Raw genomic sequence first — 15,123 nt, 5'->3', positions numbered from 1 at the left:
TAAGGCATATCAGGGATTACAGTGGCATATAGAGGTGTATAAGGCATATCGGGGCACAGTGGCATATGGGGGGATATAAGGCATACCAGGGGGCACAGTGGCATATGGGGGGATATAAGGCATATCAGAGGGGCAGAGTTGCATAAAGGGAGCATAAGCCATATCTGGGGTTATAAGGCATATCTGGGGGGGTGCAGTGGCATTTCTGGGGGTATAAGGCATAACTGGGGGGCAGAGTGGCAAGCCTGATGTCAGATGTGCATAACTGGGATACAGGTTGGAAAATAAAAGGAATACATGTGAATTCATATTTACTAGTAAAACTTTTTTAAGTAATAAAACCTAGTTTGAGAAATATTATGTTTGGGTTCTTGTACCTTTAAAATATAGCTTGTTTTGTTATGTCAGTAATATAGGAAGGTGATGAGATACAATGACAGATGTCATCGAAAAAATAATCGGCCAACTAGTCAGGTCACTGATTATTGGCCCTATTCACCAATCAATTTCAGTGGCCTGACCTTGTCATCTAGAAGTGATGTGATATTTTTTATTTTACAATATTTGTTTATTTTTTTAAGCAGCTTTTAACCAAGAAAATTGTTCTCTGATCAACGATTAACGAATATGCAACATGGCAACTACGATTTATTTGTCAGCTATAAAAGGGATAGTCTAATAACAGTCCCTGGCAGCTCCTAACATGCACTCTTCCAAAATTAAAAAGAGAAGAGCTCTTACCTGAGACACATGTTTCATCCATGCTGCAGTAGCTTCCTCCTTCTTGGTCCAACCAACCTAGTATACTAGGGAGTAGATAAGAGTGGGGTGAAACGGTCCAAAAGACAAGTGGCTCAGGTTCACAAACATCAAACAGGTGAGGGTTGGGGCAGTCGGCAAGTATCACGGTCGCTAAACAATTAAGACAGGAGAATCGTAGGCAGGAGATCAAAAAATACAAGATACTCTGCAGGTGGCAAAAAGGGAACAGCGGGTGCTGGGACATTACCACTGGGGCACTGGAATAACCAAGCACCGCTGGTCCTGTGTAGTGCTGTTTTATAGGGGTATCCATTAGGGTTAGAGCACAACCGGTGACGCCATGAGCATGCCTGCGTGTTTGTGTGCATTCCTATTACCGTGCCCAGGGGAGCACAAAGTGAATGGAGTACCTGCTATTCTCGTGGGTACCGCTTGTGAAAAATGTACACATGCACCTGACGGTGGAGGAGACCCTCTAGCTGACCTGGGAAGTGCGCTGCCTGAAACCTTAGGTGGGACAACAGTGACAATAACATTATACCTAAAATAAAAAGGCAAAATACAAACAACAAAAGCAAATGGATCCAGTCTATATATAATAGACTTTAATATTTGTTTCATTGTTTTTTCTCAGAAATATTACGAAAGAGCCCCAGTTGCATCAGTGATGGAGATTTATTTTTCTGTTCTATGCAGTATGTTTGCAGTTGTACCCAGCATGAAGGAATCATTTGCCATTAAGTTGGGTATGTAAAGTTGCCATTGTGTACATAAAAATATGTGATTCTTATACATATATAGATTTTTGTAGAGCCATGCACTTTTAAAGTACATCTCTCCCTACTAAGATTAGCTTTAAGTTTCTGAGTTTAGTCTACAAAATTGTACGTTTTCTATAATTCATGAAAACAACGTTGTTCCACAAATTGCTTGTTACAAAAAATGCTATTATAACACGGCCACCAAGAAGAAAATAATAGTTTGCTGAACTTTTTACTCTTTGTGTAGGATGAAAGATACATATTGATTGTCTCTACTTTTACAGGTTCTGCTTCTTTCATCAGGCTGGTACTGGAAGTGAAGATGGCTTTATGTTCAGGGCAGAGGTGAGGCAATGGGAAAAGACGAAATTAAATGTATTAACCAAAACACGATATAGTAGTGCATTTATAAATATTATATATTATGCTTAAAAAACAAACTTGGATGTCCCATGTTTTTTGTTTTCAGTTTATTCCAGTCTGGCACATTTTATAGAATTGACTGAATGAGTATTAATAATGCTGGATTTGCATTAGGATGTTCAGCTATATCTAGCTGTTTGTCTTCCTACAGTCATACACTTATTTATATTTCTTATCTGTTATCTATTACATGAGAAATAGGCAATGCTATTTTTCCATCAAAGCGTGTCATCAAAGCAAAAAATTAAAGGAACAGGTAGCATTATTTAATCGACCTTAAAAGATGCACGGTGAATTGTTAATTGTATGTTCTCTGCCATACATTTTTTTAACAAGGAATCCTCAACTGAACCAGACATGTTCTGAATTCCTGGGTAGCTTGTGTTGTACACTATGGGCAGTGGCTGCTGAAACACCAGCTGAAACACTGAAAGGTAAGAATACTTTATTAAAATGCAGTCTGTCAATGCTTTCCACTGACACTCTTTCAGAGTATAGAAACTTTGTGAATGTTTATGAAATTTGGTATTGGGAGCCAGTTATTATTAGGAACTTTTCTTGAGTTTGGCAGTGTTAGGTCTGCAGGATGAATACAGTGTATTACATGTGCAATTGGCTAAAGTGGTCGATGCAGATGAATTGCCTTCCATGTCTCTTTGATCTTTCAGCTTTAGCAGGGCCGGCCCTATAATGGGGCAGACTGGGGCAATTGCCCCAGGCGGCACTTTAGAAGGGGCGGCACTTTGCCGCCCCAAGCGCTTTTTTTTTTGTTTTCTTTTTGAAGCGGAGGAGAGAGGGGCACCGAGTGGTTTTCGCTTACCCGCTCGGCGCCCCTCTCTCTCTCTCCTCTGCGGCGAGTCTCCCTGTTCAGTCCCGGTGCCGGCTTGTAATGCAGAGCGCCGGAAGTGACGTCAATTTCCGGCGCTCAGCATTACAAGCCGGCACCGTGGCAGAGCAGGGAGACTCGCCGCAGGACTGTTTAAAGGTGCCGTTTTAAACCTCGCCCCAGGCGGCGTTAAGTCTTCGGCCGGCCCTGAGCTTTAGGCACATTTGTGTTTCAGAACCACAGTAGTTGTGCAAAGTCTCAGTAAAGTACATAGTATATCCAAGGTCGCTACTGAACAAAATCCAAGGTCGCAAAGGGAAATGCACATAAACTCAGTGTTTACACTGGAGGTAACAAAACAGCTGAGCACTGAGGGTTTGTTGGAGTTGGTTTAAATAGACTAGTTCCCAGTACACATTTATTTTAGTTATAAAGAGCTTGAGATTTCCAAGGAGAAAATTAACATAATAGTCTGGTATGGAATCATGACAGGTGGGTCTGTCTGTCTCATTGTGTCATCAGTTGCGAATGTACTGGAAAACATCTTCAATCTCCCAAATCTTAAGAGTGCTCCCAGGATATGACTAAACATTCTAGTTATCATCCTCATTTATCAGGAGCACACAAAAAATAACAGAATTACCATTAATTCACAATTTGATGGACTGTGTGTCCTTGTGTGTATTTTGTGAATTATGTGAAACCTGGAGTATGTGTTTTCCGCTTGGTTTCTACTTGGTTTGCTAAATACCATGTTACCTTTTTGACAGAGGTATCTGATGTACTACAAAAGAGTCTAATTCACCTGACTGGCAGTGTTTCTGAAAGCCTTTCCCTTTTACTGGAAGCACCAAGTGATCATAATTCCCTGATGCACCAACAGCATTCCCTTCTAGTTATATTCTGTGTTGCTTATGTTATGGAGGACAGGTAAAAAATGCAATTTGATATAATGTGTTCACTAATGAATGTGTGTTGTGCAAATGATTAGATTTACAGAACATTGCAGGTGTTATATTTCAAGTTCACTAGTAGTCATCTTTATCAGCTATAAACCTGTGGTGGTGATGGTTGCTACAATAATGAAGTCTCGCATGAAAAAAATATTGCTTTGCATTTATTTCTCTTTATTTGGATATTTGCATATGATACACCATGTGTTTTTGAGATGGATACATAGAGCATGTTAAAAGAGAAATATTGAACAAATGATGCAAAAGTTGGTAGATACACACAAGGATTTCTACTTGCCCTCAGATGTCTCCATAAATGTTGTCATTTAAATATTTGCCAAAAAATTAATTTGACAATTAAATTGCTGTATCTCACAATCAGATTACAGAAGGCTGAAACATGGATCTATTTTAAAATGTACATATTTGTAAAGATTATTAATTCAAATGATATATTCTTGGATTAAAGGCAAAAAAACCTAATACCACCTCTTGTTTTGACAGAATGCACTGAATAACTGATCTCACAATTTTTCTACATCGATTTTTAAGAATATGCTGTGACCATTAAATTACCATATGTGGCTATAACCATCTCTAATAGTCCTGAAACATTAGTTATAGAGTATTGTATTATGCAGTCCGTTAGATTTATAATGTCTGTGGAACGAGTTGATAGCACATTAATTTGTTGAAGCCATGGGTTTATAGGTCTTTGTCATCTACATGCTCAATACATTTGTCAAAAACATTGCTTTACGTAATGTTCATAAATGAAAGAATATATTTATTTTTTGTGATATTTTTACTTTCTTCTATGGCAGGTTTATACCGGAGGCAGATTTATTCTGTACAGTGCTAGGTTTTCTACATTGTACACAGAGCCGGGCTGGCCATATTCCTTTATATGTTATTAGGGCTGCATTTTATCTTTTGGCAGTTTGTCAAGAAAAGTCTGAAGATCTAAGTACGGTAAAGTCTCATGTGATAAACCCTAGTTTGTGCTTTATTTGGGGACTTATTGATCTAAAAATTCAATGAAATAATCAATAAAATTTAAAAATGATGTGTCAAAAATTAGCCTTGTATGGTGCATATTCTGCCTCCAATGCAGTAAACCAATTCAGGATAAATATAGAGAATATGCCTGAGAAAGTTTTGCTAATGTAGGGTAGTCAACATCCTATGTAGAGTTTTCAACAATCTACAACTTTTTGAGAAAAGAAAACACAAAACACCAAGTGTAGCCAGATTGATATACACTACATGGACAAAAGTATTGGGACACCTATTATACCAACAGGAACATTTTTGACATCGCATTCTAAACACATAGACATTTATATATATCCCCCGTTTGCAGCTATGACAGCTTCCACTATTCTGGGAACGCTTTCCAGAAGGTTGGAGTGTTTCTGTGGGAATTTTTCTCTATTTATCCAACAGAAAAGGGCCTGTCTGTATTCAACCTTCAGAGAGAGCCCAGAGTTCTCAGGAGGGTCTAGAGGAAAGGGTGCTGCCATCTTGTGAGAGGCATAAGTCTGTGGGTAGGGACTGCTTGGATATAGCTGATAGCTACATTTAGTTTTTTAGGATAGTATTTGTAACGGGTTCACCAAAAGAGCTGTAGTAACTCCCAGAGATCACCCACATGTATCCTCCTGTTGTCCCCGGAATCACTTCCAGCACCAGCCAGCATGCGCACCTTGGAACCCTGCTATGTGTACCCAATAAGTAGACACAACTACCTTGAACTGAGTACAGCAGGAATGAACAGTTTATTGTAGTAAAACATAGACTGATATAGCCACAGAACTTCATTAACATAAATTAACATTGATAAACAGGTAGACAACCCAACCTTTAATCCCCTTTAGCTACTGAATCTCCCCCTGGTAGCCATCCTGTTAATGGGATTACTTTACACAATGGAGTTCCTGCCTGTTTGGCAGTCAGGCTGGAGCCGTCTCTGAGTACCTTGGGCCCCTGTATGGCAGCTCATTCTGTCACATATCTCCCCTTTTAAAAAGAAGACTGAACTGGGGCCAGACCCAAACCGGGTCTGCAACCAGTTCAGTCGGGGAGCACAGCTCCGTCGCTCCTAGAGTTGTGGATGCAGGGGGCTGGCAAAAGGCACCTGTCCCACTAACCAGTCCCGGGGTGCACTCAGAGACTGGGGAGTTCGGGTCCCAGACGAGGACAACAGTCCCACTCGCCCGGGCAGGGAGACAGGGTCCATAATCTGCGGGTAGCAGGCTTGCTTTCAGTCCTCTCCAGGGGCCACAGCGATGGACAGTTCCGTCACAAACTCCATCACATACCTCCTTTTTCTGGGGGAGACTGACATCTGATAAGACCCCATACACCTTGACTCCAAAGTCAGTCTGTATATCCGGACCACCACTGCCAGCCACAAATTGGTACTCCCCAAAACAATTTAACAAAGGACCAGTACTCACCCAGCCGCACTCTGCTTCTCCCAAATAGTGTAACTGCCGCTGGGGAGAAGGGCCAAATGTGCCTTCTCCCTGGAGTCCTCTCAGCCGCTGGGGAGAAAACAGAGCGGCTGGGGTCCCTTCCATATGGGGTTCAGGGCTGACTGCTCGGCACCTCTGGGGATTGCAGGTGGCGACCGTAGTCCAATCCACATGCATGGTACAAATGTTTGTATGATCCTCGGCGAGGGGAGGAAATCCACATGCATCCCCTCCTGTATACTCCATCTGCTGGGGAGAGAGGTCGATCTGCCTCTCTCCTATTGCCAACACTTCTGCTGGGGATACAGGATCCATAAAAATCACTGCCTCTGGGCAACATTGGGGGGGTAAAGCCAATGGAGCTGGGGTCACAGAGGGGAACGGGCAGAGGCCAGCGGCACTCTGCCCCGAAGGCAGCGCTTCAGCTACATTTGTAAAGTCCAGGGGCACCACCAACTCTGTGGCTGCCTGACCGGACCCTCCTTGGTTACTGCGGTCAGGCTTGGGAACAAGTGGAAGGGGTGAGCAGAGGCCAGCAGCGCTCTGCCTCGAAGCCAGCAGTTCAGCTGGGGGATCTGGCTGGGACATGCAGGGGGGGTCTTGGTCAGTTTCTGTGCCATATTGTGGGGAATAGGGCAAAGTGTCTGGGGTGAAGGAAGGGAGTAGGCAGAGGCCAGTTGCGCTCTGCTCTGATGTTTGTGCTTCTGGTGGGGGCATAATACTCACAGGATCCACTGGGGCACACTGCTGAGCACGGTCAAAGAGTTCTCGGTAGGCCTGCTCCAGGAACCATTCTTGGTAAACCAAATAATCAAAATCAGCCCACAAGTCAGGCAGGTAACAGGGCACATCTGCGAGAATCCCTTCCCTGAACTCCCAGATCTCCTCGCACCGATATTTCGATGGGCTCCCAAATTCTCGGTCCTCCTGTAGGCTTTCCATTATCAATCCCGGGCCGCCAAAGTCATCGCCCTCTGGCATGTAGTCATCCTTCATCTCTGGACACCACTGCACTGCCTGCCAATACAGGGCCCGGTATCCACAATCCACAGTCATTTCAAGTAGAAGCAACTTCTCCAACTCAGCCACCAAGTCCTCTTGAGGCTGCTCTCCCAGGTACGGCATTCTCCAATCTAGTTGTAGCTCGTACCATTCCTTGGAGGATGGGAGGACTATTCCCCGGACACGCTGGTCCACTCTGAGAGCCTCCATCCAGGCATTTATGTATCTTGCGACTCTGCTGTGCACCAACACGTCCTGTAGTGCTGGAACCATCTTTGGCTTGCTGCTGGTATACCCGCTGGTACTCCGCTGGGACGTTTGCAAGGAGGATCCCGCCGCTGCCGCCAATGTAACGGGTTCACCAAGAGAGCTGTAGTAACTCCCAGAGATCACCCACATGTATCCTCCTGTTGTCCCCGGAATCACTTCCAGCACCAGCCAGCATGCGCACCTTGGAACCCTGCTATGTGTACCCAATAAGTAGACACAACTACCTTGAACTGAGTACAGCAGGAATGAACAGTTTATTGTAGTAAAACATAGACTGATATAGCCACAGAACTTCATTAACATAAATTAACATTGATAAACAGGTAGACAACCCAACCTTTAATCCCCTTTAGCTACTGAATCTCCCCCTGGTAGCCATCCTGTTAATGGGATTACTTTACACAATGGAGTTCCTGCCTGTTTGGCAGTCAGGCTGGAGCCGTCTCTGAGTACCTTGGGCCCCTGTATGGCAGCTCATTCTGTCACAGTATTATTAAAGGTTAAGTTTTAAGAGTTAGAATTTCATTACCAGTTTTTGCAGTGTATTTAGGGTTTTATTACCCCAGAAAATCCTTTCGGTATATAATAATAATTAGAGAAACATCTGTAGGATTAGCAGGAAAGGGCTCCTATTGAGATCAGTAGATGCCTGGCCATATCGGCTGATTGTTCCCTTACAGGTGTCACCTCCTGGAGGTTCAGTGGTACTTAGCTTTCTGTCCCTTTTCAGGTTGTCACTGGTTCCTGACACACCTGAGGCCCGGCAGGCAATGAAGGGTCTGCTGGAGCATTGTACTTCCTGACACTGCAGTATTGAGTTTTGTCAGTTCCCCAGTCCATCTTCTGCCAGTTCCCCAGTCCATCTTCTGCCAGTTCCCCAGTCCATCTTCTGCCAGTTCCCCAGTCCATCTTCTGCCAGTTCCCCAGTCCATCTGCTGCCAGTTCCCCAGTCTGTTGTCAGTCCTGTTCCTGTAGATGGTGCCAAAGAAGAAGCCTAAAGCTGCATTAGATAGCTACCTGCAACAGACTCCCACCTAATCCAGTCCCCACAGTCATGACAGGAGATGAGATTTAATCTATATCATTAAAACATCATGATGATAATAATATGATGTTGAAATAAAAAAACATGATTTAACATTTATCAAGAAAAGTTTTAAAAGTTCATCAATTTTCAAAACATTTCAAGATAAGCTTTGTGCGAGCATCTTCCTTCTTAGAACATATTTATTTCCACGCATGACATTTCTGGTTTACTTTCATATTCTCCACATTAGTTTTGTCAAAATGAGATCTCATGATAATGTCTTCCTAACCTCTTGTTTCTGTGAGTTCAAATTGTTATGTGATGTATCTCCTTATTGTACAGAAATGTGGAGTAAAATAGAGCTATATAAATTAATAAATACATTTTTCAAATAACACAGAACTGTTCTACAAATGTTACTACAACCTATTGATATCATAAATTCTTAAATCAACAACACTATATTAATGCTATTTATTTCTTCCAATGTAGGTATCTGTGAATCTATTATGTACAATTCTAAAGAGTGTTCCTGATATCCAGCTTCTCTATTTCCATCACCCCCTTTTTCTCAAGTTCTTCTTCCGGTATCCTCAGCTGATTGAAAACTATGGCGGCAAAATCATTAAGCTCTGGATTACTTATAAGGGTTCAAATGATGATGGTAGATCATCTGGAGATTGCAGCGTCTCGTTGTTAACGAATAATGAGTGTACTTTCCTGCCGTTGCAAAGTATTCTGCAGAGCAATCCAAACTCGGTTAAAGTTTTCCTGGTATGTAGTGTTCAGTGTTTCAATCAGTGTTTCAAGACTATTCAGCTTTGCATTCAGACAGTTTGCATTACCCTTTGATAGTGGAAATGAGAGATAGTTGTTATACACCAAAATGCCATCAAAGCTACAAATTAGGCTAAACTATGTGTGACATTCATGTAGGATTGGTGGTGGAAGGGAGGTATGTTTCTCCTAGATTCCTTTCCTATGTGAAGTAACACCTGAGTCTTCCACCTGCTAGGTAATTAATTTAGGTGAATGAGAGGGTGGATATAAAAGGGAAGCCAGGAGGGCAGGTAGCTCTCTGGCTGAGGATACAGAAAGCCTGTCTGTGGAAGAGACATGTGAGTAAAGGTTGCTGGACTTATTATTGTTAAGTTGGCAGAGAGAAGCTCTCCAGCTGGTAGTGAGGGACGTTCTTTGTATAGTAAGTGCCGGACAGGCAAGGTTTTTCTTTTGTTGCTGTGTTGGTATATTTTTTGTCTTTGCAACCTTTCCAATAAACCTGACCCTGTGTCGGATTGCACAAACCTACTGCTGTTTGCCTGGTGCGAATGAAGACGGGGACTTGTCCTTTGTCCTCAGCGAGGGCGATCACAGACCTACCTCACATATGATATAATGTACTGGTAGCCAAATATCTTCCAATATGGTCTTCAAATGCAAAACACTACAGAAAAGAAATTCTAAGCAGTTGCTTCCCCTAGGTAAAGTGTAAGATGTTTATAAGGTTGTCGCCTCAATAGAATTTTATGGCAAAATTGTGAAAGTTTGTCCTGACCCCTGGCACTCAAAAGTCTAAACAAATATATTGTTCTAACAAAAATGTATATATATTTTTTTCTTTTAGGATCTCATTATTAGAGGATCTGTAGTATTGTCTCATCAAGTGCTTTTGGTATTAAATAATTTCTTAACAGAAAGTAACAACTCTTATATCTCTGGTATGATTTCAAGCCAACTTTTACAAGTATTACAGAGGATACTAATACAGAGCGGTGATATAAATTTACAAGGTAGTGTAGTCTTGTAACACTAATGTGTAGATATTTGCAGTATAATGTAACATCTTTAATTAGACTGTGGTTAAAGAGCACTTATACACTGGCATTTTCTTAAAGGGGAACTCCCACTATTTATTTTTCTAGTATCAGTTTTAATTATTTTTGAAACGTAGGGTGATGTTTTTTGCATACTGTAAGCTGCATATTAGTCATTTGTATATTTTCTAGCTATGGTCTCTTAGCCCTACAATCTTATGCACTAAATAAACATCCTGATTTTCCTGATCATACTGCCTTGTGGTAAACAATAAAATAGCCTGGTGGGAATCCCCCACGCATTAACCCCCTGACTGATGAAAGTCTATAGTGGAGAGAAGCAGTACCCCTATAGTATTTCCATATAGAGTCTACTCAGTGTGGGATTTGGGCTTGGAAAATACCCCAAAAGATTACATCACTGACAATAGTGGAAGCATCCAGGTCCTTAGATAAAGAACAAAGTGAGATAAAATCACATTTTCTTCAATTCTGATTACAGACTTGTGTTTATCCATGGGAATTTCTCTTTATCCAACGGTCATTGAAACAAACGTATCCTTCTAAGGATTCTCCATAAATTCTTGTGTGCCAGCACGTTCTAGGGGACACTGGGGGGCTGTCTAGATAGTAGTAGAAAACATAGTAGAAAACACATTTTCTGATTTTATAATATGGGTAGCTGTCCAGCTGAAGCAAGTAACTAGCAAATTATTGGTAAGCCAAAACGACCTATTCTTATTCCAAACATCCATTTTTTTTCCCCAGCAGACAAGAACCTGCCGTCAATTCTCAGCCTTCTTTGTACAGTGCAGTTGAAAACTAATCCTGAAAATTTGACGGACAGCATCAACTTTAAGCTTCTTTATCATGGTGATGAAACATTTGAATATTAAAATGTATCTATTGGCACCATTTGATTTTTCTTTTATCATCATTATTTTATAAAGAAAATGATTCAGATTTATTTAACTGGCATTCTATTGTAAAATAATGTAATACAATTGTATTTATCACCAATAACCACTGCAAAATACTCTTAACCCTTTAGTGTAATAAGGACATAATATGTCCAATCGTAAATGGTTCCCCCACTGTTACACATTACACAGCCTGGGCTCTCCCCTGTCAGTAGGAGCCCATATTGCAGGGTTCTTTTTTGTGTGACTTAAAAAAACTTAATTCATTCACAAAATTCATGCTTTAAAGGCAAAGGGTAGTCACACCATCTATTGATTTGATTTAGAGTTTTCTTTTTTTCACTCACTTTGCATTTTGATAAATGATACAAATAAACAAGTATGGCTATTTTTTATTTTTTTTGGTTACTTTACAGCATTTTTCAAACACGTCTAAAAGTTTTGCGCGGTACTGTAAATGTAGTTAGTATGGTAATTTATCTTCAGAAAACATATTTCTATTTTTTATTGTCAGTTTGATTGTAAATGGAAAGGCAAATTAAGACAGATATTTTTAATGCTTGCAGTAAGCAGTTTATCTGGAAAATGCAATCCATGTAGCATGAGCGTTCTACAGCCAGCCTTCAACTTTCTGTACTGCAGCCTTCACCAATCGAGTTCAAGCTGCAGAATGAGAGGTAAAAACTCAAATTGCATTGGTTGTTTATCAATGTTAAGTGGTAGTTTGTACCGGGTTACTTAGGAGGTAGATATAAATCTGCCATATAAGAGCTAAACCTATGGATCTGTGCTTTTGTGGATTAGTATTGATATTTTACAGCAAAGTGAATAGACTCCATATTGTTAAGTTGCTTGTTATCGACTCATGTAGGCATTTTTTATGATAAAATTATACATAGTAAAACTAATTAACTAACCAATTAACTTCTTCTCTTCTGTGTTCATGGATATTAAGCAACAGCCATGCTTCTGTCAAGCATTTCTCTTATTGAACTAATCCAGAAGATTCTAGAACTCGCATGGGAAGACTCACAGGGTGACTTATCAGAGACCATCTGCTGCTCAGCTAACTTAATCACATCTTCTCTTGTTAGTTTTCAGCACATCTACAACTTAGAGGTTAGCATGCTATTATAGTACGAGGAGCCCATCTTGGTATTATTCCCTAAAAATGTATATTAAAAGTTTTGTTTTTAATGTATTGCACACCTAGATGACTTCAGGTTAATGTTGTGTAATGCTGAATGGTAATAAAGGGAGAGTTGTTAGCACTGGCTTTTTTATCGTGCCGCTCTAGGTCTAACCCAGGGCAGTGCCACTATCTGCCCCTCCGCTTCACTGCCCTTACTGCTCAGAGCCAGGATTTGACGTCATTTTCAGGCACTCTGCCCTTTAAGGGCGCTGGGCAAGAGCAATATAGCACAGCCCTACGACACGGCACAGCCCTTCGACACGGCACAGCCCTTCAGAGTGTTAATGGGCCATTTTGGGAGATAAGTAATCTCCATTTAACCGGCCCAATGAGCAGTGATGCCACAGGAAGCCCAAAGACCCAATAGATGCTGCGGCTGGTTGGTTTTAACTACTTCACTTCACTATTCATTATGAAGGGCTATCTGTAGCAGATCCTTCTTGCTGGAGAGGCTGAGATTGCCCTGTATAATGCATAATACAGTTTGTGAGAAGAGTTTGAAGATATTTTGCTGGTTATACAGCCCGGACAGACTCTTCCTGCAGCAGAGGCTCTCAATGGCTGGCGTGTCATAATGTATAGTGAAGTCAAGGAACTGAAACACAATTCTGTAATAGGAGTGATAAGGAGTCAGGGTGTTCGTCTTGTAGAAAAATTCTATTATGCAGAAAGCCTAAAAAAAAGGGAACAGCACAATACTTTTAATCTAATAGTACAGGGACGTCCAATGTGCGGCCCGCGGGCCAAATGCGGCCCGCCGGACTTCGAGGTGTGGCCCGCGTGAGTGAGCAGGACTGGACTGGCCAGGCTGTGAAGTGACATGAAGTGTAATTTCTGATAGCTTTTGCTACTGTGGCTGCTTTTGCATGATAGGAGTGTCATTGCTATATTAAATATATATTACTAACAGCAATCACACTCCTATCATGCCAAGTCAGCCAGTACATGCTGGAATCTGGGTATGCGCGGGCATGATAGGAGTGTGATTGCTGTTAGTAATCATATATATATTTAACATAGCAATGAGACTCCTATCATGCACAAGCAGCCAATACATGCACATAACCTACAGCCTCCCTGTGCCCTGCCCCCCCCACTTACACATCCATGCTGTCACATGCATATTCATTAATCACAAACATTCATTCCCTCATTCACATACACTCATTCATACACCCTTCCCCACCCTTACCTGAACTGCAGATCTTCCGGTGCCTCTCGCAGACTTACGCTGGAGCGCTGTCTCCATCTGCGTTGCACGCAGTCTGTTTGAACTTCTCTTGACCTGCCCAGGGGAACAGGAATGGAGCGGAGTCACGTGAGGTGACGCACATTCACGTGACTCCGCTGGGTTCCTGCGTCCCCTCGAAGGAGCAATAGAAGCTGCTGAGCAACACAGAGGGAAGCGGCAGGGCTCCTGCGGATGATTATTTTCAGTGGGTTTTTTTGTTTCTGCATTTTGCCAAATTAACCCTGTATTAATATAAAATATAAATATTAATATAAAGCTAAAAGGCCATATTTTCTCTCAGTGAAAAATGAGTGTGGCCCACGCACACATACACTTCTGATACATTTGAGTAGCAAAGTGTTTAACCCAGGACTGGAAATACCTGCGTGGATAGGCAGGGGTTAACAGGTTCAAGGATAGAAAGAAGGCACTTTTACTCAATGGATGAATTCAAGCATATAGTTTATTAACCAAATGAACAAACATGCATAATAACCAGCAATAGAAGAGGAATTAGACAAATTATGGTTACATCCCTTTCTGCCCCTATAGCATATTATACTTTGATTTAAAGCCCCTATAATACTTTTATACATAGAATAACTGAAAAACAGAATATGAAACCGTTCCTCATCACACTATTAACCCCTTTGTGCCAAAATTCTCTTCCGGGCATGACATGGAAATGATTTGGTAGAACATTTCTGTGTAGCTGTTTATGTATTTTATTGGGTCCTGCTACTTTTATTTATTTTGGTTTTTGATATGTCACATTTTACTTATGTAAGAAAAAACAGATATGCTTTATTTATCTAATGTCTTTGAAAGACTTTTACTGCAACAGGGTTGATATTCCTGGAGGGAGAAGTCAAATGGCAAATGATTTAGGTAAACTGGAAAAATGGTCAGAGCTGTGGCAACTGGCATTTAATGTGGATAAGTAATGCATCTAGAGCATAAAAACCCAAGGGCAGAGTATAGAATATTTGATACTGTCCTAACCTCAACGTGTGAGGAAAGGGATTTAGGGGTAATTATTTCTGAGGATTTAAAGGTAAGAAGGTGCAGTAGAGCAGCAGGTAATGCTAGCAGAATGCTTGGTTGTATAGCGAGAGGTATTAGCAGTAGAAAGAGGGAAGTGCTCATGCCGTTGTACTGAGCACTGTTGAGACGTCAATTGTAGTATTGTCAGAGGAGGGCTGGCAGCCTAAGGCTTGGGGGGCAAGTCAAGTGAAGTGGCTCTGCCCCCTCGCACTCACCTTTCACCCCTCACGCTGCTCCCACCAGTGTGCGGCCATCAGACTGCTGGAAAACGTATCTAAACGGCTGCTGGGTGCTAATGCCAGCGGCTGGAGATACTTTAATATGCCATATTAAAAATAAATAAAGGATTAAAGTAGCGCCGGCCAGCAGCATCAGCACGCAGCGGCCGTTTAGATTCGATTTCCAGAAGTCTGATGGCCGC

The 15,123-nt window shown here is 41.6% G+C and overlaps 1 protein-coding gene across 1 annotated transcript in view; it reads left to right on the top strand.

Annotated features, from left to right (window-relative positions):
* MEI1 (meiotic double-stranded break formation protein 1) overlaps positions 1-15,123 on the top strand; it is a 34,587-nt gene that overhangs the window by 15,103 nt on the left and 4,361 nt on the right. Inside the window, exons 15-22 of the mRNA XM_053470279.1 lie at positions 1,397-1,508; positions 1,808-1,868; positions 3,200-3,264; positions 3,543-3,702; positions 4,550-4,748; positions 8,994-9,275; positions 11,750-11,912; positions 12,191-12,354. Of these exons, the coding sequence (XP_053326254.1) occupies positions 1,397-1,508; positions 1,808-1,868; positions 3,200-3,264; positions 3,543-3,702; positions 4,550-4,748; positions 8,994-9,275; positions 11,750-11,912; positions 12,191-12,354 (1,206 nt within the window). The remainder of the gene's footprint in view (positions 1-1,396; positions 1,509-1,807; positions 1,869-3,199; positions 3,265-3,542; positions 3,703-4,549; positions 4,749-8,993; positions 9,276-11,749; positions 11,913-12,190; positions 12,355-15,123) is intronic.

Source organism: Spea bombifrons, chromosome 6, assembly GCF_027358695.1.
Source record: "Spea bombifrons isolate aSpeBom1 chromosome 6, aSpeBom1.2.pri, whole genome shotgun sequence".
Lineage (NCBI taxonomy): Eukaryota > Metazoa > Chordata > Amphibia > Anura > Pelobatidae > Spea > Spea bombifrons.
This window is presented reverse-complemented; position numbering and strand designations above follow the sequence as displayed.